Genomic DNA, 27,645 nt, shown 5'->3' with positions numbered 1-27,645 from the left:
AGAAGGGGTAATAAAACAAATTGGACTCAATGGTAAAAAGAAACTTGTAAGTATACTGCAGCTTCATAACTCCAAGATGTCCCTAAGTGCCAAACAGATTTTTTTTGGAATTAATTAATTGATGAGTAGTCACGGTTATAGTGTAGGACATGTGACAACCAATTTGCACACAGCAAAGTCTCACAAATAGAAACGCAATAGTAGACTGACAATCTGCTTCATGATTGTTGATTCAGGGCTGAAGATTGAACACGATAACTGGAAGAACTTCTCATGGAGTCACAGAGCCATAGAGAAGGAAGCAGACCCTTCAGTCTAAGCTGAACATAATCCCAAATCAAATTAGTCCCACCTGCCTGCTCCTGGCCCATATCCCTCCAAACTTTCCCTATTCATGGGTTTATCCAATTGTCTTTTAAATGTTGTAATTGTACCTGCATCCATACTTCTTCAGGAAATCCACCCCACGCACAAACAACCCTCTGTGTAAACAATTCGCCTCATGTCTTTTTTAAAATCTCTCTCCTCTCACCTTAAAAATGTGGCCCCTAGTCTTGAAAATTCCCCATCTCAGGGAAAAGGCAACTACCATTAACTCTATCTATACCTCTCATTATTTGATAAACTTCTATCAGGTCACCTCTCAACCTCCTACGCTCCAGTGAAAAAACGATCCCAGCCTATCTTTATAAATCAAACCTTGCATACCCAGCAACATCCTGGCAAATCTCTTCTGGACCCCCTCCTGCTTGATAATATCCTTCCTATAACTTGCCTTGGAACCTTTTCATCCACCAGAAAGGGCAAATGGGGCCTCAGTTTAATTTTTCATCTGAGAGACAATACCTCCAATGATGCAGTGCTCCTTAGTACAAACTATAATATTCACAATGTCAATTTCCTATCCGTTTCAGGAAAATCAAACAAGTTGGAAGTTTTACTGTGACTTCTACATTTCAAGGAATAGCTGGTGCAAAACGCAAAGGAAACCCCTCAGTGCTGGGTTATACAGAGTGTGAATGCAGCTTGATATGCACCATAATTTGAGGCAGTCTAATGTTGCCAGGGCAACCAATTTTCAAAACACTGCAATTTTCACCCATAGGGATTGAGAAATATTAATACAAGCGGCAACCAAATCCCACTCTTCCCAAACCCATCAATCAGATACAGCAGGAAAATGGGGAACCAAAGGAACTATCGACCTCCCCCATAAGTAACGAGGTGTGACGTAGAACTGTAATCCAGCTGTGCAATATTAGGACATAGTGAGGACTGCAGATGCTGGACAGTCAGAGCTGAAAAGTGTGGTGCTGGAAAAGCACAGCAGGTCAGGCAACATCCAAGGATACAGGAGAGTTGAAGTTTCAGGCATAAGCCCTTCATCAGGAACATGAAGGGGGGAGGGCACTGAGAGACAAATAAGGGAGTAGAGATGGGGCTGGGGATAAGGTAAATGTGGATAAGGTGATAGGTGGATGCGGGTGGGAGTGAATGTGATAGGTCGGTAGGAAGGATAGAGCAGATGGTGAGAAGGAAGATGGACAGGCCAAGAGGGCGTGCCAAGTTGGATGGTTAGACCTGGGATGAGATGGGAGGGAGGGGAGTTATGGAAACTGGTAAAGTCGATATTGATGCCATGTGGTTGGAGGGTCCTGAGGCAGAAGATGAGGCATTCTTCCTCCAGTTGGTGGGTGGTTTTGATTTGGCGGTGGAGGCGGCCCAGGACTTGCATGTCCTTGGGGGGGTGAGAGGGGCAGTTGAAGTGGTTGGCCACAGGGCAGTGGGGTTGCTTGGTGCGTGCGTCCAAGAAATGTTCCCTGAACCATGTAAAACTTGCATCCACACCTACCCCCCTCACCTCCATCCAAGGCCCTAAAGGATCATTTCAAATCTGGAGATTTTCCTGCACATCCACCCATTTCATCTACTGTATTCGTTTCTCTTCATGTGGTCTCCTCTACAGGAGACAGGATGCCAACTCATGGAGCAGTTCAGGGAACATCTCTGGGACACATACACCAAACAACCTCACTACCCTGTGGCCAACCTCTTCAATTCCCCCTCACACTCCCCAAGGACATGCAAGTCCTGAGCTTCCTCCACTGCCAAATCAAGCCACCCACTAACTGGAGGAAGAACGCCTCATCTTCCACCTTGGAAGTCTCCAATCACACTGCATCAACATCGACTTCACTAGTTTCACAAATCTCCCCTCCCCTTACCTCATCCCAGATCCAACTCTCCAAATCGGCACCGCCCTCTTGCCTGTCCATCTTCCTTCCCACGTATCCATTCCGCCCTTCCCACTAATCTATCACTATTACCTCCCACCTGCATCCACCTATCGCCTTCCCACCTACCTTCTTCCCAGCTTCACCCCCCCTCCCCAGTCCTGATGAAGACCTTATACTCAAAATGCCGTCTCTCCTGCTCCTCAGATGCTGCCTGACCTGCTGCGCTTTTCCAGCGCCACACTTTTCGACTCTGCGCAATATTAGGAATGGGTTTGACACCAAATTCCATCCAAATTCCTCTACCCTGAATCTATTAAACAGGCTAATTAAATGAAAGAATTTAGCACCAGCCTCAGATCCAGACTGATACATCAGGGGTTGCTTGGAAATGGCTGGCGGTAGTTTGGAAAGCCCAATGATTCCCCTTATTGGAGAGAGAAAAATCGAGTTTGAATATTTCTCCTGGTAAGGCCAGGAACAGGGCCAATAAGCGTGGCACGTCCAAGTCACTGACACGACTTTGAGCAGTTGGTCAAGGGAGTGGCTTACACTTTAACACTAAATGAATCACGAGCACTGTGAAGCACTTTGAGATGTTCCGTGGTTGTGAAAGGCAACTTTATTTTTACTGATTCCTTGCCAAAACAGTGAGAAAGCAAATGAATGCAATGCCTGGCACAAACCGAACAGGTAGCTTACTGTGTGCCAGGTGTCCTGCACAATGCCCGCCTTGTCCATCAGGATCTCGATGAGCTGCTGGGCCTCTCCCTCGCTGAAATCCATGCTGCTCACTGTGGAAAGCAGGGTTTTGTAAGGAATGTAGAGAGGGCCATCCAAGGAGTCAGCAGGAACATTGACTGAGAAAGTGGGAAAACAAGCCACTGTTAATGAGTTGACCTCTCACCAATTGATTACTGACACATCTCAGCATTAACATCGTAAGCAACAGATGTTCCACTGCCTTACTTGCAAATGAGCTGCAAAATGATGGATTTTACAACTCCACCTCCATACAATCAGACACAGCTAAAGCAAGAATATATACTGCTCTCGTAGCTTGATCAGGCTGTGATGGGTTTCCCCATGGATCGCTGAGTTCATGCTGTAAGCAGACAGCTGGACAGTATCAGGGAGCTCCCAGATCCTGTGTTGATCGGTGTTGGGGAGAATGAACTAAATTATTGGTTAAGAGACTCTGATGGAGACAAGCACTGTGTGGGCATCCACTGAAGACATCAGCTTCAACTCCACTGGAACACAGCCATTCACTGCCATCGACATTGGCCACTCTGATTTGGACCAGAGAGAGAAAAAAACTTTTGTTTATACATAACCTTTCACTCCTTCACAAAATGTTTCAAATCAATTAATGATAAAATCAAAAGGAAAGTCCATGGCTGACTGTATGATATGGTTCCACTTCTATGACATGTGACAATGTCCAGCTGTGGGGAAGAATCAAGGGCACTCTCCCAATGCCATCACAGATGGGGTACCAGTCGTGATGGTACCTGGCTCCTAGTGGTAGGCTTAGTAGACATAGGAGCCAGAGACTCCATTCAAAAGAGAAGGTGTCACACACTAATAAACAGTCGCATCTGCTACAATGTGTATTACTTCTAGAGATTTCAATAACCCTTTCCCTCCCCATAGCCCTAACCATATTTCCTTAACCATACACACCTAGCAACCAGAACTGGAGACACCTTCATGCCTCTCTGAATTCTTTCACAGTTCCCACTGCTGCCTGGGAGGCTGCTGTTCTTTCGGTACTGGATAGCCTTCAATTTGCCGTCCAGACTTGGGGAGCCAGTCTGCTGCCATTTACTAAACAGTGCTGAGTGCCTCCAATGCTTGTATTGCTGGGTTCCCAACCCACACTTCACCACCACAGTAGGATTCAGTCTCAGGAATGAAAGCTCTGACCTACATTTCACCCAGTGCTGGCAATATTTCAATGCCAAGCTGATTTAAATATAAGGCAAAGACCAGCAATCAGGAGCGGGGCCTGCGCCACACAACATATAATCTCTGCAACATAATTGGCAGCGTGTGGAAAAGAACTTGGCACTGCAAAGAACTACCCACAGATACAGCAATAGCTTGCATTTATATAGCATCTTTAACCGGGCAAACATCCCAAGGTGCTTCAGAGGAGTGTAATCAAAAAGTTTGTACCATGATTTTATACAAACACCTGATGAGCATCCATCATGCTGTGGCATGGCATTGAGACCAAATGGTATGTTTCCCACACAAAGGTGTAACAAACACTGGAGCTCTGAAACCTGCCCTGTACACGTCCAGGACCTGAGTACTTACAATTTAAGGCATAGAATATTTTATAATGTTAACTGTGGCTTAATTGGTAACAAGTTAGCTAATCACTTGTGAGATCTTGCTGTACACAAGTAGCCATATCTCCAATATGACAACAGCCATTACACTTCAAAAGTGCTTATTCACTGATGGGACATTCTGAGATCCTTTCCTTTTTACTCAATCTCTGTCACATTGGAAGGTTGATTCTGCTTACACCACCCTAAGGGGAATGGATGGATACTTGAAAAGGGAAAAATACAGCAGAGCTCTCAGGAAACAGCCGATGGTGGGACTATGTGAATAGCTGTTCTGAAGAGCCAGCACAGGCACAATGAGTCAGACAGCCTCTCTCCATGCTGTAAATCTATGATAAGCAGAATTCCCAAATTGCACACTTCTGAAATGACTTGTATAAACAGGATGAGAATAATTAGGATTTTTTTTGTTATTATATCCCCAGAAGATCTGCTCTGCTCTCCCTGTCTCTGATTAAGCAGCTGTTTCCTTGGTGCCCCTGTGCTGCCTGGCTGTCAGACTGATGTTCTGCCTTGCAAGCCCAATCTCCTATTAGCCCAAGACAGCAATGACACCAGAGGAGTCATAACTCGCGGCTGATGTTGAATCAATTGACGTGCCAATGCTCACAGGATATGACACTCATTGTTACGTATAAGGCAACAAGTCCAAAACCGAATCAAAATGCAGATCGGTCTGTCTCACAGAATGGATGAAGGAAGCTCTTTGTGAACTGTTATTACACTCTGGAGAGCAGATCAAAACTCAACTGAGTAGATCAATTCAGGTGAAGGGAATTTCATAGAATAAATTAAGCTAGGGGTATCAGAACATATTCCCAATGTTTGTTTACATTTTCCTTGTCACACAAACAGATGAAAGTGGGAGAATGATTCCATTCAGAATTTTTAATTGGGAACTGATGGCCCGGTTGCTACCTGGGAAATCTAAATTAAAAGGCTGTCAACTGACAGCTTTAATGGTGCTTAAAAGTTTAAACAAAATGTAAGAGAGGGATTCCCCACACTGCAAACACCGCCCCATCCAGGAGAAATGTGCCAACTGTTTTAAGCTTCTTGGATACTTGCACAACCTCTGTTTGTGCTGGTAGCTAGTCCTGTCAGAAGATCTGTTCTTGTGGTATACCATGCTCATGTGTCATACATCATCTTCTCATACCAATACAAGAGAAAGAATGTTAGGTATTCCTAATTATTATTTTGCGTCAACCGCCTTTCATACAAAACAACTGGTTTGTGGCAACAATAGGTGAACGCCAAATGTTAGTAAATACTGACAAATCGGGGAGAATTGGAAACTTTTGTCCTTCAGCACAGCTTTTACTCAAGTCACCTATCAGTTCTGGCCCCAGGCATCTTTCCTCAGTTCTGCCCCTACCTAAGTCACCTCTTGCCCAACCTGTATTAGTAGCTAATGCCAGACAAGGACAGAAACTTTCATGAAGAATTCCCACCACTTTATGAAGCAGGGAATCACTCCAGTTAGCAGCAGAATTTGAGCACAAAGCTCACAGAGAGGCAAGGGAACAAATGACCATGAAGGTGAGAGGGAAGTGAGGCAGTGGGTGGAGGGGAAAGGTAACAGGGAAAGGGAAGGAGGATGAAACTAGGGAATGTTGTGATGAGGGCAGTAGTGATAAGATGTCCTAAATCTCAAGGCCACTCTTGAACTGTCAGCTATTTGAAAAAATATAGCCATCCTTTACTAGTATTCCAGGTCAATCGAGACACATTTCAAACCCAAATTTTACTGAAGAAACACTAAGCAGAATGGATGGAACATGTTAGTGTTAGGTGCTAATCTATTGGTAAGCGTATTAACTGAGTCTCAAGGTTCCTGGTCCTACTACAGGACTTGAGCACAAAGATGATCAAGGCTGGTATGCTACTGCACTACTGAGGGAGTGCTACAGTGCTGGAAATGTCAAATTTGGGATTAGATGTTAAACCCAGACACTACCTGCGAGCTTGGCTGACACAAAAGATCCCATAGCATGAAGTAGAGCAGCATGGAAACTCGTAGTGTTCTTGCCAATATTTATCCCTCAACCAACATCAGAAAAAGAGTTATCGGGTTATTATTAGATTACTGTTAGTGGGAGTTTTCTGTACGCATGGTAGCTGATGTTTCTACGTTACAACAAGCTCTACACTTCAAAATGCGCCCCATTGTCTGCAGAGCACTTTGAGATGTTCAGTGACCATGAAAAATGCAATGTAAAGGCAGCCTTTTTTTAAATGGCATGGTTGAAGGTTAATTGTTGGTCAGATCACTCAGGAGAACTCCTTTACTTCTCTTCGCACATGCCATGAAAACCTTTACTTCAAGTTATGGGGACAGACTGGACCTCATTCAAGGAGCAGAACCTCCAGCAGTGTGGCTCTCCATCAGCGTTAGCCTGAGGTACATGGCCAAAGCTCGAGAGATGGATTTGAACCTTAAGCACAGAGTCAGAGCAAAGGTAACCCATTCACTTCACAGGTAAGTTGTGCAAATTAAAATCAAATGATTATTAAGATGATTGTGTGTAATGCATGGGGGACATTTCCAAATGGAATCTGAATATCACACTGAAAAGCCGGATCCACACATATCTATGTATAAAATTCAATCAGTTTTGCACAGGGGTTTCTCCTTTTCTATAAGCTAATGGTTCCAAAAGAGTTAATGTTGAAGTTGCATTAACTCCACCCAACCTGATGATGTCACACAGTCTTTGGGTGGAGAAGGACTTAGTCTTGTCTGAGATCCCAGTACAGTCAGGTGTGACATTCCTGACTCTGGATAGTTGAAATTATGCATAACTAATGAATATTAATTTTACTTAATGCGATCAGTTTGTACAATGAGGCAGACTTGATTAGAGAGCTTAAAGTGAAGCAAGCCCTTGGAAGCAGTGACCACAATATGATAGAATTCAACCTGCAGGTTGACAGGGAGAAGCTGGAATCAGTTGTGACTGTATTACAATGTAAAGGTAACTATAAAAAACATGGAGGAGGAGTTGGCCAGAGTTGATTGGAAGGGGAGCCTAGTAGTGAAGATGGTTGAACACCAATGGCAGGAGTTTCTGGGGATAATTTGGGATGCACAACAGAAAGGCAACGCAAGGAAGAAGAAAGATACTAAGGGGAGGATGAGGCAAACATGGCTGACAAGAGAAGTCAGGGAAAGCATAAAAGCAAAAGGAAAAGCATACAATGTGGTGAAGGTTAGTGAGAAGCCAGAGGATTGGGAAGCCTTTAAAAACAGCAGAGGGTACCTAAAAAGCAATAAGCAGGGAAAGATGAAATATGAGAGTAAGCTAACTAAAAGAAGATTGCAAGAGTTATTTTCAGATATATAAAAAAGGTAAGAGAGAGGCAAAAGTGGACATTGGACCACTGGAGAATGAGTTGGAGAAGTAGTAATGGGGAACAAACAAATGGCAGAGGAACTGAACAGGTTCATTGCATCAGGTTTCACAGTGGAAGACACCAGTGGCACACCAGAACTTCAAGAGACCCAGAGGTCAGAGGTCAGTGCAGTGGCCATCAAAAAAAGAGAAGATGCTGGGGAAACTGAAAGATCTGAAGGTGGATAAACGACCTGGACCAGATGGACTACACTCCAGAGATGTGAAAGATATAGCTGAGGAGAACATAAAGGCATTGATAGTGATCTTTCAGGAATCACTGGAATTAGGGATGGTCCCAGAGGACTGGAAAATAGCTAATGTAACCTCCAGTTTAAGAAGGGAGAAAGGCAGAAGACAGGAAACTATAGACCATTCAGCCTGACTTCGATGATTGGTAAGATTTTAGAGTCCATTATTAAGGAAGTGTATGTAAAACAATGCTAAGTCAGCACAGCTTCCTCAAGGGAAGGACATGCCTGACAAATCTGCTGGAATTCATTGAGGAGGTAATGAGCAAGATTGACAAAGGAGAGCCAGTGGACCTGTTCTATTTGGATTTCCAGAAGGCCTTTGCCATACAGGACATTGCTAAGTTAAATAAGAGCCCTTTGTTAGGGACAAAGTACTAGCATGAATAGAGGATTGGCTGTCTGGTAGAGGCAAAGGATAAAGTGTTTTTTTCAGGGTGGCAGCCAGTGACTAGCAGAGTTCCGTGGGGCTCAGTGTTGGGATCGCAACTATTCGTATTATACATTAACAACCGTGATGAAGGAAATGAGGGTATTGTTGCTAAATTAACAGATGACACAAAGACGGATGGAGGAACAGGTAATGTTGAGGAAGTGAGGATGCTGCAGAAGGACTTGGATAGTTTAGGAGAGTGGACAAAAAGAGCCAGATGGAATACAATGTGGAAAAGTGAGGTCGTGCACTTGGCAGGAATAATTCAATATTTTCTGAATGGGGAAAGACTTTAGAAATCTGAAGCACAAATGGTTCAGGGTTCTCTGAAGGTTAACTTGCAGGTTCAGTTGGCAGTTAAGAGGGCAATGTAATGTCAACATTCATTTCAAGAGGGCTAGAATACAAGAACAGAGATGTACAGCTAAAACTGCATATGGCTGTAGTCAGCCTGCATTTGGAACATTGTGAGCAGTTTTGGGCCTCACATCTAAGGAAGGATGTTCTGGCATTGGAGGGAGTCTAGGGGAGATTTACAGGAATGATCCTGGGGATGAAGGGTTTGTTATATGATAAGTCTATGAGGACTGTGGGTCTGTAATTAATGGAGTATAGAAGGATGAGGTGGAATTTGAAACTTACAGAATCCTGAAAGGTTGAACAAAGTGGATGTGGAGAAGATGTTTCCACTAATAGGAGAGACTAGGCCCCGAGGATATACAGCCTCAGAGTGAAAAGGCAACCCTTTACACCTGAAATAAGGAGGAATTTCTTCAGCCACAGGGAGGTAAATCTGTGGAACTCATAGCCTCCAGAACCTTCTGTGGCAGCCAGGTCATTAAGTGCATTTAAGACAGAGATAGATAGATTTAAGACAGAGATAGATAGATTCTTGATTGAACATTACAGGGAGTGGACAGGACAATGGGGTGGAGAAACATATCAGCCATGTAAAATGGTGGGAGACAAAAAAACTGCAGATGCTGGGATCCAAGGTAAACAGGCAGGAGACTGGGAGAACACAGCAAGCCAGGCAGCATCAGGATGTGGTTACATTTCAGGCGTAACCCTTCTTCAGAACTGGGGTTGGGTGTATGGGGAGCTACAGATAAAGGAGGTGGCAGGGCCAGGGTGGTGAAGTGGGGATAGGTGAAGACAGGTAGAGGGTATGACCTAGTTGGTCGATGACTGCAGCTCCCCCCAGTCCTGAAGAAGGGTTTCACTCAAAATGTCAACCTCCACCTCCTGATGCTGCCAGGCTTGCTGTGGTCTTCCAGCCTCCTGATGATTAAATGATGGAGCAGACTCAATGGTCTAATTCTGCTGCTCTATCCTACGACCTTATGATCATTCAATAAACATTACCTAGTTATGTGAGACAAGTCTTTCTACTCGTTAAGACTCTCTAGTTGTCCATTGTCTACCACTGATAATGGGACAGACTCGTAGGATGAACAGTGAAAAGAGGATTGATGGCAGCTAACTACCCTAACCACTAACTGTTGGTGGTTCATAGCTAGAGCCTAACATGATATTTCCAATCCCACTCACAATCCTCGTATATCAAGGGAGACTGTGGGCATGACCTGAATGGTGACCTCCCCTCCCTGGGCTTGTATTGACAAGAAACGGCCAGGTAAAAAAGGGACAGATGAATAGAAGATAATATTTACAACAATAAATAAGTCAAACAAGACACTTGCAGAAGACGATATGTATAAAAGATCACTTCAAAATGAAAATCCCACTGCATCCCAGTCTGCGTAATACTTTAATATTGAGTTCATTGGTAATTCAGCCCATTGCTGAGACTCTTGCTAAAAAGGAAGGGTAGATGCACTTGCTTGCAAAAATCAGAGATCATTAGCAGTGGACACAATGTCAATGTCAAACAAAGTAAGGCCCTACTGTCACCATCTATGGAGGATCTAACTGTTTAGAAGAGATCAAACCAAGTCATAGAGTCATAGAGATGTACAGCATGGAAACAGACCCTTCAGTCCAACTAGTCCATGCCAACTAGATATCCCAACCCAATCTAGTCCCACCTGCCTGCACTTGGCCCATATCCCTCCAAACCCTTCCTATTCATATACCCATCCAGATGCCTTTTAAATGTTGCAATTGTACCAGCATCTACCACTTCCTCTGGCAGCTCATTCCATACACGTACCACCCTCTGCGTGAAAAGGTTGCCCCTTAGGTCTCTTTTATATCTTTCCCCTCTAACCCTAAACATATGCCCCCTAGTTCTAGACTTCCCCATCCCAGGGAGAAGACTTTGTCTATTTATCATGCCCCTCATGATTTTATAAACTTCTATAAGGTCATACCGCAGCCTCCGACGCTCCAGGGAAAACAGCCCCAGCCTCTCCCTACAGCTCAAATCCTTAAAACCCTGGCAACATCCTTGTAAATCTTTTCTGAACCCTTTCAAGTTTCACAGCATCTTTCCGATAGGAAGGAGACCAGAATTGCGCGCAATATTCCAATAGTGGCCTAACCAAAAACCTATACAGCCGCAACATGACCTCCCAATTCCTGTACTCAATACCCAATAAAGAAAAGCATACCAAACGCTATCTTCACTATTCTATCTACCTGCGACTCCACTTTCAAGAAGCTATGAAGCTACACTCCAAGGTCTCTCTGTTCAGCAACACTCCCTAGGACCTTACCATTAAGTGTATAAGTCCTCCTCAAATTTGCTTTTCCAAACTACAGCACCTCACAAACTCCATCTTCCACCGCTCAGCCGATTGGCCCATCTGATCAAGATTCCATTGTAATCTGAGGTAACCTTCTTCATTGTCCACTATACCTCCAATTTAGGTATCATCTGCAAACATATTAATTCGATTTGAACTCCTTGTGAGTCAGAAGGAGCAGGAATGCAGTCCTAATGTCTTGCAAGGATCCTTCGAGCCTCTCTACCTCAGCCTCTACCAGCCAAACCCACCTGACACTCACGGGACTCACTGCAATTCACATCGACCCTGCAATTCTTCCTGCCACTGAGTGCTGTGGGCTGTTCCCATGACTCCATTCTGTGATCTCCTGCACCCAAATGCTTGCACCATTCCTCTAACCAGGTAGATTGTTAAAACAGGCATCAAATTGGATTCCAGGAAATATAAAATACATGTGATCCTGCTGCTGAGATCAACCAGGCCTCCAAAAAACACTTTGGGTGTCCTATCCAGTGCCATCACCCATCCCTCCCCACCACCACCCATACCAAAGAGCCACATGTCACACAGGATTACCAGAATACTACCGAAAATGAGGGACTTCAGTAATGAAGGGAGTTTGTAAAATTTAGTACTGTTCTCCTCAATATACTACTTCCTCCTACTTTTGACCATTATTTGTTTACTCATGTGAAAGATAGTGCTTGTAACTTAATTAAGATCATATGCCTTTCGAGGCAGGTCATCTATCTTTGGATTCGAGATACGTAGCCAGACGGTTTTAAAAGAGAGCTATTAATTAAATTGACGGCTGCATGAATGAAAAATATGACCTAATTTGGGAATAATGCCCAGACCACCCACACATATATGCACCAGTGTTGCAAAAAAACAACAAAAGGGGTTCAAATGGATATTGACAGGAAGTTTGCTGTTTACAGGCTGCAGGATGATAGAGAGCACGCACGGTCAATGCACAGTTCTCAGTGCAGTGTGTTTGCTTGGTTACTTATTGTTTTCCCAAAGTCCCAGATAGAACTCACTTGGTATTGTAATGAGTGTATCATGGTACAGAAAAATGGTCAGACGATAGCATGCAACAAACTGCTTACTCAACTCACGAAGCCCCCACTGCAGTCACTTTAACTCAATAAAACTCCTGATCTTTAAAGTCTCCTCCTAAACAACTCTGGAAACCAGCCCAAACCCTTCCTTCACAACCCTCTTAAAAATCATCAATTCTGACAGAGCAGGAGACTCTTCAGACCCACCATGCCTGTAGGGACAGATCTTGTGAGAAAAGTCATCCAATGAATCCCACACAATCCTACTCTTTACCTATTGTTCTTATTTCTTTCCCTTTTCCCATAAAATGTCCTTTCCTCTATTTCACATACAAGCATTTTAGATCTCTATCACTCTGGTGTTGGATTTGATCTCCTTTCTTCCTAAGTGTCTTCTTAACTTTCGATACGGTGATTATCACCCTTTTCACTCCTTTATGTGGATATCCTGCTATGTAAGAGTGCACACAGTAGTTGTTTCCATTTACTTGATAAAGATTTGGGAGATTTGGAGGCTGAAAGGGAGGCATGGGTGGGGGAGGGGGAGTGTGTTGGTTAAGAACATTGTATTCATGTCTCCAGTTTTCTAAAGAGACATTCCAATTTTCTTCATCCCCATAATGAATGGTATAGCACCTTGACACACAAACATTTCATGACACTTCCTGGCAACATAATCAGATGAAGGAGGAGATGACTTTAGCAGAGAGTACTGCATTCTGGTCAATGAGGTGTGTTTTAAAGATAGTCTTAAAGACAGAGAGGGAGTTAGAGATGTGGAGAAGGTGGTGTCCAAACTTATATTACTCCATTACATAGGCATCAACCATTTATTTGGGACAGGTCTGTCTCATCATTTGGCTTGGTGTCAAATTTATCTCCTGATTACCTTCCTGTGAAGCGCTTTGGGAACCTTAGAATGTTTTACAATGCTGTTGAAATCTCTCATGTCACTGCTGTTTCCATTTCAGCTTCAAGGAAATCATTGGACAGAGAGATGGTACTACGCCAGAGGGTCGAAACAGCAAAACAAATGAGGGCAGAAACTTGGCTTATGTACAAGAGGAGATATGGCAGCTCGCGAGTCACAAAAGGCTGACCATTGGCTATTACAATTCATACAGCTACAGCTATGAACTACAAAAAATGATATTGTATTCTCATTTAGGGCAAGCAGTAAAACAATACTTCATTGATTTTTATTTCAGAACAGCGGCCTATGTTCAGAAGTGATTTTGCTCTTCATGTCACAATGGTTCCTGATATCCTTGTGGGACAGCTTACAGACATCAATTGTTACTGTAACATCTTGTTGTTTTGCACACCTCTGTCTGATGTACTATTATATTACCCATGTAGGGCAACACGGTGGCTTAGTGGTTAGCCCTGCTGCCTCACAGCATCAGGGTCCCAGGTTCGATTCCAGCCTTGGGCGACTGTCTGTGTGGAGTTTGCACATTCTCCCCGTGTCTGCATGGGTTTCCTCAGAGTATTCCGGTTTCCTCCCACATTCCAAAGATGTGCAGGTCAGGTGAATTGGCCATGCTAAATTGCCCATAGAGCTAGGTGCATTAGTCGGGGGGGGTTGCTCTTCGGAGGGTCGGTGTGGACTTGTTGGGCCAAAGGGCCTGTTTCCACAATGTAGGGAATCTAATCTAATCTAATCTAATCTAAACAGTTTTAGGAACATTGGACATTGTACTTGGAAGCAACAATAAGCTATTCAGCCATTCCAGCTCAATCAATCAATCAGTAAAATCAAGGCTCATTTAGTGGCGATCTCAACTTCACTTTGCTGGCTGCACCTCATAAACCATGATTCTAATCTCTATGAAAAATCTACATAACTGGTATATTTAATGACCTCCACTGTTTCCTGGGTAAGAGAATTCCACAGACTAATGGCTCTCCAAGAAAAAAAATCTCCACATCTCTGTTTGGAAAATCAGACTCCTTATTCTTAAACAAAAACAGAAATTACTGGAAAAACACAGCAGGTCTGGCAGCATCTGTGGAGACAGAAAGCAGAGTTAATGTTTCCATCCTTCCTCAGAACTGTTATTCACCTACCATATCCCCGAGTCTACAGGGAGAAAAGCTTCATCCTGTTTTGAGTGGTTAGTCTCTGACTCGCACTGACCAAAACACAGAAACAGTCTCCACTGTTACAAAAGTGGGAGCTACGCACGAGTCTGTAAACCCATCTCCAGAACCATTTTTGCATGCCGGGGTACTGGAGTGGGTTATAAGTTGCATATTGATTAAGGCAGTTGCATATGTTAAAGTGCAGCTTCCTCCGCTGATCTGATCTTTGCTAGTGGGGCACCCAAAATACAAGTTGTGCACTTTAGACCTATAGAACATGATCTACAGCTCCTGGAATCCTTTGAAGAGGCAGAACACCCATTGGGTGTAGAGCAGGGGTTTTAAATGTGTGGACAGCTCCTATTAATAGTTCCAATCAATAATGCACATTTTGTGCTATTCATGTATATTTTTAATCCCAATAGATACCTGGCCTCTTCCAAATGTGTGCTTAGACCATATCCATGCATAAATGGTTCTGGAGATGGGCTTCCAGACTCAGGCGCGGCTCCCGTTTTTATAACAATGGAGAGTGTTTCTCCTTTTAGCAAATTCGAGCCAGAGACTAACCACTCAAAACAGGATGAAGCCTTTTTCCCCTGTAGAAGTGCCTATGACTCAGCGACTTCATTGAATATAGGAGTTAGGATGTTCTGTTGAGCACATAGGTGAGGCCTCTTCTGGAATACTGTGTCCAGTTCTGGTTGCCCAGTTGTGGGAAGAATATTATCAATCTGGAGAGGGTTCAGAAGAGATTTACCAGGATGTTGCCGGGTATGGAAGGTTTGAATTATAAAGAAAAGCTGGGACATTTTTCACTGGAGCGTAGGAGATTGAGAGATGAGGTTTATTAAATAATGAGAGGTATAGATAAATAATGAGAGGTATAGATAGAGTTGATGGTAGTTGTCTTTTCCCTAAGATGGGGGATTTCAAAACTAGGGGACACATTTTTAAGATGACAGGAGAGGAATTTTAAAAAGACATAAGAGGCATTTATTTTTACACACAGGGTGGTTCACATGTGGAATGAACTTCCTGAAGAAGTGGTGGATGCGGGTACAATTTCAACGTATAAAAGACATTTGGATGGATACATGAATAGGAAAGGTTTGGATGGATATGAGCCAGGAACAGGCTGGGGGAGCTAGTTTAGTTTGGGATCATGTCCGGCATGGGCTGGTTGGTTACCGAAGAGTCTGTTTCCATGCTGTATGACTCTATAACAAAAGAGACACTTTTTGTTTTAAACAGCATGAGAAGAGGATGGACATTGATTGTGTCAAGAATCTTAGTTCTCAGACCTGGTAGAAAGACTGATTGGTTAGGGTATTGCCATGGGAATGTAGCAGTGATTGGCAGTCTCCATGACTGCTTTTTGTTCTAATGAGAAAGCTGTAATGCACATACAAATTCCTTTAGACTACATGACATACGATCCTGTGTGTTAACGCACATTGCATCTAGTATGCACAAATGCATAGCACTGCATGCCTGACTGATAATCTTAAATTGGTTTCTAGTGTAAGCTTCAGCACTGTCCAGATCACTTTGTAAGTGTTATTCAAAACTAAAATCACATTTAATGGTGGACATAGTGCTCTGAAGCTTGCAAACACAGGCTGGTTGAACACGAATGGTATGCTGTCCATTGCAAATGTCTAATGAGACATGTTTTTTGATATGAGATTCCTAGTGAAGGGCTTTTGCCCAAAACGTCGATTCCCCTGCTCCTCAGATGCTGCCTGACCTGCTGTGCTTTTCCAGCACCACACACTCTCGACTCTAATCTCCAGCATCTGCAGTCCTCAGTTTCGTCATGTTTTTTGATATGGTCTGCCAGTCATTAGGACATGCTTGTCACCACAGTGGCACTGAAACTCATATCATACTACTTATTGGTTTGGCTTCATGGCAGCATCATGTTAGTGAAGAAAACCATTTAAAGCTTTGTTGCAAAATAGAAGTGTGAGACAGCTAGTTCTACCTGTTGTTCACATTCTTCACACATCTTCTCCACCCAGGGTAAACTGAGGTGCACCAGACACCAAGCAGGGACAAAGGTACTGGACATAGGCTCTTTCCTGAGTTTTCACAATATAAAGCAAATGATTACTTGATCAGGGTATGAGATACCTTAACTCAGCATCAAGCTGGCATTATGACCAGACAGTAAGGGCCCTATTCATAAGAATAATCTTGTAGCGCTTGGAACTGGAGGAATCCCAACAATTAATAAGCCCAACAATGTAGATAATGGCTGCGACCATCAGATTTCTCATCTGATGGTTCCATTTCAATGGCTAATTTGAATGTAGGCTGGATTTTGTGACAGAAAAACTATCCCAACCATATTCGGGAAATGTATACTGTCCTGATTTGTGCTCATCTACTAATATGAAAGCTCACAGCTTATGAGGATGAGAAGTGAATCATAGGTCTGTCAGCAAGCTCAAGGATGAGAGATAAGCAGGACTTGGAATACAGGCATCAGTTTTGCTTATGAATTCAGGCTTGAGAAGGAAGCAATTCAGGAAAGCATTAGAATAGTTGCAATTTGGTGACAGAACGGGATGAGTGTTTCAGGTCAGACGAGCCACTGAAGATGACTATTGTAGTGATGGACATTATATTAGAAGTGGAGGCAGGTGGTCTTTGACTATAAATAAAACAAAGAACAGCGAATGCAAAAATCAGAAAGAAGAACAGTTCTGAAAAAGAGTCGCTGGACCCAAAATGTTAACTCTGCTTTCTCTCTAGAGATGCTGTCAGATCTGCTGAGTTTTTCTAACAATTTCTGTTTTCACTCACGAGTTAAAGGAAATTATAGCTCATTTGAGTGGGCATACTAATCAAAAGATCTGCATGGAAGCAGGGACTGTGCCTGAGGCTGACTGAGTTATTGTACCGAAAGCTTGTGCTGTACTGCAACTCATTCTTTGCCACTGTTTGGCAGGGAAAGCAAGTTGGTCAGCTGTCATTACAAAGGACATTGGGAAGTCCTCCAGCAGCTTGCGATTGCTCTGAGTGTTACAGAAACCGTTCCAACATGTGTCGGCAAGCAAACAAATTCTGTATTATTTAAACTCACGGTGGCTTTCAATAACATGCTCTCCCAACTGACTTTCAACATCTTTTTGCTTTTATTAATCTCTCCTTTTGCCTATCTCTCATTATTTTAAAACGGCTTGTATCAACCTTTCCTTGTCTTAATTTTTGTTTCATGACAAGCATTAAGATAAATTTCTGGCTGTTCCTTTGGTGGAAAACAATATAAAAAAATGTTTGAGTGTGATGATGCAGTAGGATATTTTCTAACCAAGCCGTTCAGAGATGTTATAAGACATACCCCAAAGACTGAACCTAGGCCTCCTAGCTCAGAAGGAGGGACACAACCACTACACCATGAGGACCCAAGTGAACTGGAGCATCTATCTCACCATACGTTATCACCTTAGCAGAAGTCACAGAGCATACCTGCATAGGGAGTCAGCTAATTGCCTGTACACACCATGGGGAGAGGTTTGCCTTGGGCTAAGGCATATTACACTTGGTATCGAATTGGATGCTTATTATATCCAATGTCTAATAACCAGTTCCACTACAATCAATGGCTGAACAGGTATTGCCTGTATTACTCCACCAACCAAGACTAATTTCCAGCTCTTCATTCATTGGGTAAACATCAGCATATGAAAAGCAGACACCATCAAATTAATTTAACTATAAAGCTACCCTTGCCTTTCTAAATATTAAGGTCAGTGAAGAAACATGAACAATTTTCAAAGCGTTTCAGAAGGTGCTCAGTAATGGAATGGATAAACAGAGATGAAGGATGAGTATATGAAGGAATAAGAGTGGAGGACTGTGGTCGGACAAAAGAGAGGTGGAAAAGAAGGAGTGAGAGAGAAGAAAAGGAAGATGGAGGAGGCGAGAAGAGGGAAGAGAGAGGAGATGGGGAAAGGAGAAAGAAAATGAGAGAAAGTGAGAAAGAACAGACAGAGATGGAGAAGATGGAGGGGAAAATGTAGACTGGAGAAAAAGCGAGAATGAAATAACTGCACCGAGGCTGGTATCCGTCACCAAGTCAATCTTTATTTACTAGTGCACAGTACACTGGCTGTTACCAGCCAGCTCAGAGTCAGTCAAACTGAGGAGAATCTAATCTCCTGGTTCTGTATTTTGTTTCATTTTTTTCTTGTTCTTTTTTCCGAAGAGATTCTAATGTCCTGGTTATTTTGGTCAGACAGGGTTTTCCTGATCGGCCCAGGTTAATAACCCCAATCAACAGACCTCATAAGTCAATGAGGTCTACTTGGTTCCAATCACTACAGAGAGGAAGTTAAAAATCACACAACACCAGGTTATAGTCCAACAGGTTTAATTGGAAGCACACTAGCTTTTGGAGCGACACTCCTTCTAACTGTATTCTAACAGATGAAAGGCTTAACAGACAATCAATTTTTCAATGTATAATTTCAGTTACATCACACTGAAATTTTTGCTATAAATTCTGTGTTACGATCGAGCCCTCCACAACCACCTGATGAAGGAGCGTCGCTCCGAAAGCTAGTGTGCTTCCAATTAAACCTGTTGGACTATAACCTGGCATTGTGAGATTTTTAACTTTGTACACCCCAGTCCAACACCGGCATCGCCGAATCATGACTACAGAGAGGAAGACAGGGTAAGGAGGAAAGATGGGGAGAGAAAGCAAAACAATTACCTTGCTTTAATTCGAGACTATCTGGAACGTGGAAGTGCACCGACACATACACCTGAGGCTATACAAATTCAGGGCTAAACAGAAGCACTTTCTTTTGTTAATCCACTGCATTTCCATAGTGCTATCAGGTGGTAGCTAACATCTACAGTTCAGATAGGAAGACAACAATATTTTATTTAAACAGAGAAAATACTGGAAACAAGCCAGCAGAGCCACCTGATCTACAACAAAACACTAACTTATCTTTTCTCCTACATTCAATCTACTGGTTCTAGCATTTCTACAGGTTTACCTCTTTTTTTAAATCTCATGTTACCTGATGCGTGGCACAGACCTTGGCCAAACTGAGGGGAAGGAGGTAGCAGAACCATCAGAACTGCAACTGGAGCAGGTGCTGTACGACCTCGTGACATTCAGCCGATTGTGTCAGATAAGCCCCGCTAATGAGATGTGACTGTATCACATAATACATCAGTTATGACAATGAAAAAGCAGCCCCGTAAAATCAAGAAATAGCCCTGGAGAAAATCTTGAGGTAATCTTCCAAAATAAAGGATCCCTGATTTATATACAATGGAATAGCTTATTGCTGTATTTCCATCATTAATTGGCATTACATGAAATCTTTTGAAAAGCATTATTTGAATCTAACAGAAAACTTGCACTTATATAGCACCATTCATAACATGGAATCACTTCACAGCCAATGCAATGCCTTTTGATGATTAGCTACTGCAATATACAAAATCTAGTGGACAATTTTAATCACCTAACAGGTCAAATAAAAACATCACAAAGACAGCAACAGATACTTAATATTTAGGTTGGACCTGTGCCTTGTTGAATGTAGTACTTATTATAAATGGAGTTTATGTTAAACAATACTAAATTGAGTGGATTTAAAAGGTGCAGCTAGCTGTTCTATATGTTGCTCAATATTTCAGTAATAGCTTTTTGCCTTCCAAATAAACAGCAGATATTTTGTCTAAGCTCTTGAGGTGGTGGCTATGACCCCTTATCATCCACACACCAAGGGTATACCCACAATACTATCAGGTAGGCATTTCCAGGACGTTCAGGCAACAATAAATCAACAGCAACATATTGGGAGATGGTAACGCAGTGGTAATGACATTGGGCTAGCAATCCAGGACATGAGGCTAATGTTTTGAGGACTTAAGGCAACGATGAAATTTGAATTCCATAAAAATTTACAATACAAGACCAGCCAAATGGTGACATGTATAACAATGTCAATTGCTGTTAAATAAAACTAGCTCTCACACCAATGCCCTTTAGGGAACAAAATCATCCTACAGGTGTCTCCAATCCACAGTAATGTAACTGACTTTTAACTGCCCTTGGACAATTAAGGGATGGGCAATATGGACATCGTACGAACAATCAGAAATGTGCTGGCGTGTTACTTGATTGGGAACCTGGAGGTAGTCAACTGCTAACAGCCTACTGCCCTTGTCATACTGAACAGGACTGCTCAGAGAATGTTTTAGACGGTGGATAAGCTAAGAATTAACTAGGAGGAGAAAGTGAGGGCTGCAGATGCTGGAGGTCAGAGCTGAAAATGTGTTGCTGGAAAAGCGCAACAGGTCAGGCAGCATCCAGGGAACAGGATGCTGCCTGACCTGCTGCGCTTTTCCAGCAACACATTTTCAGCTAAGAATTAACTAGGCCTGGATTTATCAGTATTTGACTGTAGGAAAATAAAACCAGTGCTACATGGGTTAAACCTTCAGCAGTGATTATTTTCCACTGCAAACAGGGAGTCTGAATGAAGCGCAACCAGGCATTTTAGAAATATCAGCAAACCGCAATAGACATCTGGCCGCACACGAGCTTTGATGGATATTCTAAACGTGCCCTGACAGGAATAAGCATATATTGTGAAAAGGCACAATTTATATTTATATGGGACATTTATGGAGTCCTTGTGATATTTTAAATTTGATAACTTCGGATATACATGATCGGAGCAAACTCTAAAAAGCATATGAAAACACTATTTATTTAAATAATTAAGGCTAATGTTGTTAATGCTATAGTAATGTTTCCTCATTTCATTCAAGGCTGAAAATGGGAGTAGCAGGTCGGCTGAATTGAGAGTTCTGACAGAGCTGAAGGCCTTAACAACATTTAAATGGTATTTTATTAATTATGCTTCCTTATTCCATCTCAACGTTGTTTTGTCAAGTGTGGATTCAAAGTTGAAGTTTAAAGTTGACAAGTATTTTACAAACAACCTATTTCTGCATTATGTAGCAGCTTTCACAACCTCAAATTTAATTTTAGAGGCAATAAAATACTTTTGAAGTGTAATCCCTGTTGTAATATGGGGTTGTGATGTGCTGCTTCATCAGCACAAACCCTTGGCAGGATTCACAACTATTTCCCTTCCCGTTGTATCTTCCCATTGACTCGTGAAAATGTATCAGTCGACTACTGCCACATCCAGAGATTGGAAAACCAAGTGCACTTGCTTTGGGATTGGCAACAGGAGGAGCCCTGCAATAACAGGCCAGTCATCAATTCACAGCCCTGCCCCAGAACAAACACACTGCTCCCACAACCTTAACAATTGTATTTAAAATATAATTTCCACACAATTACTCCATCTGAATGAGTGCAGACCACTAAATATATTTTCATAAAGGAATTCAAATACAATGAAGTACTTGAATACATATAAATCTTTCTTTCATATTATAGTCCAGTGAGCTGGTTAATTGTGCTTTGATTAAGGTATCAACTGGGCCTTAGTGGTAGCTATTTCACTGAATCAGAAGGCTGAGCGTACAGGTGCCATTTCAGGAACGTAAGAACATAACTGAACAGCTGAAATACCACTTGGAATTTAATGAGATCATAAAAGGCCGACATAAATATGTCTTTTTTTTTAGTAAATACTCCCCCATAGCACTTCTAGACTTTTAACACTCACTGATGCTAATGCACTAATCCACTAGACTGCTGCCGAACATTACTGTTCTAACCATTTAACCTTGGCTGCTGTCAAAGGTCAGTCATGTCCAAAAATCATCTCAGCGCTAAAATATCTGTAAAAACAACACTGCTATTGAAGACAACCAAGCTGCAAGTCCATCTTACCATTCAGTGGATAATTTGGTGTTGCTATAATTATACCAGGATGCTAGTTTGAACGTCTCTCAGGAGGAAGCCATTCAGCTATAAGATTAATTAGTTCATGAAAAGATTCACAGCTCAGTTCCATTTACTCATCGTTGCTCTAAATCCCTCCATAATCTTACCCAACAAAAAAAAACCATATGCCTGAAACGTCGATTCTCCTGCTCCTCGGATGCTGCCTGACCTGCTGTGCTTTTCCAGCACTCCATTGTCAACTCTGATCTCCAGCATCTGCAGTCCTTTCTCCTATAAAAAGTAGGAGCAGGAATAGGCAATTCAGACTCTCAAGCCTGCCTGCCCCCCTCGCCCCATTCAATAAGATAATAGCCAAGTACCACATCTTTGTGCCACATCCCCAATAATGCAAAATCTATCTTACCCCTCTTTCAATATTTTCAGTAATCTAGCTTGCACAACTCTCTGGGGTAGATAATTCCAGACATTGACTATCCACTGGTAAAATAAATTTCTTCACATCTCAGTTTTAAATGAGTCTCCCCAAAGCAGAACTATATCCCCTCTATTTCAAGATTTCCCAGATGGTAGAAACATTTTCTCAACATTTACTCTGTCAAGCTCCCTCAGAATTTTGTATATTTCAATAAGATAACTCCCTGCTTCTTCAAAATTCTAATGAGTTAACTGCCTAACTTGTTTAGCCATTCCCCCATTGGTTGAACCTTACAGATCATAAAAAAGCCCATTTGAATCTCTTTTGAACAACCTCCAGTGTGTTCTTTCTTAAATAAGAGAACCAAAACTGTACACAGTCCTCAGGGTGTGTCCGCACCAACACCCTATAAAGTGGTAACAAGACTTCCCTACTTTTAAGCACCAACTCTCTAACAATAAAGGCCAAAACTTCATTTTTCTTCTTGATTAATTGCTGCAACTTCATGCTAACATTTTGATCCATTCACAGGAACACTCAGTTCCCGACACGCTGCACCTTATTTTGGAGTGTGTCTCCATTTAATAATAATGTGATTTTTGATCCTTGTATACGACCTCACACTTCCCTACATTAAGCACCATACGGGCAGTGTGGTGGCTCGGTGGTCAGCACTCCTGCCTCACAGTACCAGGGACCCGGGTTCGATTCCAACCTCGGGTGACTGCCTGTGTGAAGTTTGCACATTTGTGCTGTGTCTGTGTGGGTTTCCTCCCATGATGCAAAGATGTGCAGGTTAGTTGGACTGGTCTTGGTAAATTGCTCACAATGTCCAAGAATACGCAAGTGAGATGGATTAGCTGTGGAAAATGCAGAGTCCCAGGGTTTGGATGGAATGCTCTTTGGAGGGTTGGAATGGATTTGACAGGCCAAATGGTCTGTGTCCACACTATAGGGACTCTATCTACTAAGCTTTTTCCCACACATTCAACCTACCTACATCCTCTTGTGGATTCCTTATGTCCTTGCCACAAAACGAGTCCCACTTATTTTTGTATCAGCAAATCTGGAAACATGGCACTCTACCTACTCCTCCAAGTCATTAGTCGAAAGCATATAATTGAGGCTCTAGGCCTAGTCCTCGTGGTACTCCAGTAATTACGACTTTCCAACCTGGAAAAAAGCCATTAGCCCCAATTCTGTCTTCTGTTTGCTAATCATTCCTCAATCCATGCTAATATATTACTCATTATCAGGAACTCCTTCTTGAAAGTTCCAGTATGCCTCCAGTGTTTTGGGGGCAGTGTTTGCCAGATTTTTCATTACCCTTTGTGTGTGCTTGCTGATCTTGTCTAACTCTATGTTTAACATTATATTCACCTGTTTGAGGAAATAGTTTTCCCACATCTCCACTCTTGACGTTTATGACAACAACCCACTAAATACTTTCTTTGCTCCTTAAAGGTGAATCAGGATGCACAGCAATCAGACAGGCTACAGAGCCAACAGTGCAGAATTCAATTAAAATAGAAAAAGGCAGGTTCAGGAGGTTGCAGCTTCAATGGATGATTGCTGACAAGTTTGATGATATCAACAAGGACATCTTTAGGTGTGCTAAATTAGTTTCTGCATCCCTAGGGTCATAGGAAGGAGAGAATAAAGCATGAGCCAGTTTTATTATTCATTCAAGCAAGAGAGAGAAAAACACATGCTTATAGGACAGACAGAATGCACTTGATAGTATGTGCATGATGGTAACAAGCAAAAGAGGTATAGGATGAAAGTGTATGAGAATGAGAAATAGACAGACCATGTCATCCTAGTCTAAACTTCATAAAAAGAACAAAGAAGTAGAACAAAGGAAATTACAGCACAGGAACAGGCCCTTCAACCCTCCAGGCCTGTGGTGATTCAGGTCCTCTATCTAAACCTGTCACCTATTTTCCAAAGATCTGAATCCCTCTGCGCCCTGCCCATTCATGTATCTGCATAGATACATCTTAAATGATGCTATCATGCCCGCCTCTACCACCTTCGCTGGCAATGTGCCCCAGGGACCCACCACCCTCTGTGTAAAGAACTTTCCATGCATATCTCTCTTAAACTTTTCCATTCTCACTTTGAACTTGTGACCCCCTAGTATTTTCTAAGGGTCTGTATCGCTCTGCTTCCGGCCCATTCATGTATCTGTCTAGATACATCTTAAATTATGCTATTGTGCCCGTCTTGAACACCTCCGCTGGCAATGAATTCCAGGCCCCCATGACCCTCTGCGTAAAGAACTTTCCACACATATCTCCCTTAAACATTTCCCCTCTCACCTTGAACTTGTGAGTCCATGTAATTGAGTCCCCCACTTTGGGAAAAAGCTTCTTGCTATCCATTCTGTCTATACCTCTCATGATTTTGAGGATGTCAGTCATGTCCCCCCTCAACCTCCATCTTTCTATTGAAAATAATGTCAATCTATTCAACCTCTCTTCATAGTTAGCGCCCTCCATACCAGGCAACATCCTGGTGAACCTCCTCTGCACCCTCTCCAAAGCATCCACACCTTTTTGGTAATGTGGCGACCAGAACTGTATGCAGTATTCCAAATGTGGCCGAACCAAAGTCCTTTACAACTATAACATGATCCGCTAACTCTTGTACTCAATAACCAGTCCAGTGAAGGAAAGCGAGCAGTATGCCTTCTTGATCACTCTATTGACCTGCGTTGCCATCTTCAGGGAACAATGGACCTGAACACCCAGATCTCTCTGTACATCAATTTTCCATTTACCGTATAGATTGCTCTAGAATTGGATCTTCCAAAATGCATCACCTCGCATTTGCCCGGATTGAACTCCATCTGCCATTTCTCTGCCCAACTCTCCAATCTATCTATATTCTGCTGCATTCTCTGATAGTCCCCTTCACTATCTGCTACTCCACCAATCTTAGTGTCATCTGCAAACTTGCTAATCAGACCACCTATACCTTCCCCCAGATCATTTAGGTATATCACAAACAACAGTGGTCCCAACATGGATCCTGCAGAATATCATTGGTCACAGGTCTCCACTTTGAGAAACTCCCTTCCACTACTACTACTCTCTCCCATACTACCCAGCCAGTTCTCTATTCATCAGCTAGTATACCCTGGACCCCATTCAACTTCACTTTCTCCATCAGCCGACCATGGGAAACTTTATCAAACGCCTTATTGAAGTCCATGTATATGACATCTACAGCCCTTCCCTCATCAATCAACTTTATCACTTCCTCAAAGAATTCTATTAAGTTAGTAAGACATGACCTTCCCTGCACAAAACCATGCTGCCTATCACTGATAATCCCATTTTCTTCCAAATGTAAATAGACCCTATCCCTCAGTATCTTCTCCAGCAGCTTCCCTACCACTGATGTCAGGCCCTCCAATCTACAATTACCTGGATTATCCCTGCTACCCCTCTTAAACACAGGGACAACATTAGCAATTCTCCAACCCTCCGGGTTCTTACCCATGTTCAAGGATGTTGCAAAGATATCTGTTAAGGCCCCAGCTATTTCCTCTCTCGTTTCCCTCTGTAACCTGGGGTGGATCCCATCCGGACCTAGGGATGATACTGGGTAATCCAAGATGGAGGACGGAAATTTCTGGCTGTAAGAGCTGCTCGTTTTTTTGAGGTATTTTAGGTGCTGGAGGTGATTTCCTCGAATTCCAGGAGCAGCAATTACTGTTTTATATGCTGTTGCATTGTTTTGGAACATTGGGAAAAAAAGTCAAAACAACAGCAGTTTTAAAAGGGAAAAGAGCAGACAAAGGAAGCACATGGTGAGGATAGCGCAGGAGAGAGAGAGAGAAAAAAAAAGTTACTGCCTTTGCTGTTTGAATTCGTGTGTCGCTGGACATCGGAGTGCATCTGGGAAAATTAACAAACAGTGAATTTCACAACTAATCTTGGAGAAACTGGTTTGAGCGAAGTTCACAACACAGAATTAGATAAGTTAATTGTTGTTTTAAGTCTGTCCAAGAGAAAGGCTGTATTAGTGAGTATAGTGGGTTCTTTCTTGATTGGAGATAAGTCTCTTGATTAAACTTAAAATATAAGCCATAGCTATTAATTTAACCTGGTGCAGTGTTTTGTAGAGGAATAAGACGGTGTTATTTTCTGGGTCTGTATATTGTGAAGGAGCAAAAATGGCCTTTGCAGTGATATGTACTTACAGTCATAGAGTCACAGCATGGAAACAGACCCTTTGGTCCAACCCATCCATGCCAACCAGATATCCCAACCCAATCTAGTCCCACCTGCCAGCACCCGATCCATATCCCTCCAAACCCTTCCTATTCATATACCCATCCAAACGTCTCTTAAATGTTTCAATTGTACCAGCCTCATTTCATACACGTACCACCCAAGTGAAAACATTGCCCCTTAGGTCTCTTTTATATCTTTCCCCTCTCACCCTAAACCTATGCCCTCCAGTTCTGGACTCCCCGATCCCAGAGAAAAGACTTTGTCTATTTATCCTATCCATGCCCCTAATAATTTTGTAAACCTCTATAAAGTCACCCCTCAGCCTCCGACAGTTTAAAGAGAGTTTAAGGGTTACTGCCATAAATGCTGTTGGATGCGAATCTTATCAGATCGAGTGGATCGGTTGGAGAGACAGATAGAAGCGATGAGGAATTTGCAACAGCAACAGTATGTGATGGATGGCAGTTATAGGAAGGGGGGAAAGTCTCAGATAAAGTCACATAGATGGGTTAACTCCAGGAAGGGTAGGAGAGGAAGGCACCTAGGGCAGGAGTCTTTTGTGGATATACCCATTTCAAACAGGTATGCTGTTTTGGAAAATGTAGGGAGT

At 42.6% G+C, this 27,645-nt stretch overlaps 1 protein-coding gene across 2 annotated transcripts in view; it reads right to left on the bottom strand.

Annotated features, from left to right (window-relative positions):
- Positions 1 to 27,645, bottom strand: part of LOC122552990 (ribosome-binding protein 1-like) — a 133,686-nt gene that overhangs the window by 64,083 nt on the left and 41,958 nt on the right. For both annotated transcript variants that reach the window (XM_043696342.1, XM_043696344.1), the window contains exon 3: positions 2,937 to 3,094. In XM_043696342.1, coding sequence (XP_043552277.1) covers positions 2,937 to 3,094 — 158 coding nt within the window. The remainder of the gene's footprint in view (positions 1 to 2,936; positions 3,095 to 27,645) is intronic.

Source organism: Chiloscyllium plagiosum, chromosome 9 (genome assembly GCF_004010195.1).
Source record: "Chiloscyllium plagiosum isolate BGI_BamShark_2017 chromosome 9, ASM401019v2, whole genome shotgun sequence".
NCBI classification, from domain to species: domain Eukaryota; kingdom Metazoa; phylum Chordata; class Chondrichthyes; order Orectolobiformes; family Hemiscylliidae; genus Chiloscyllium; species Chiloscyllium plagiosum.
Note: the sequence above shows the minus strand (reverse complement) of the source record. Positions and strands in the feature narration are given on the sequence as shown.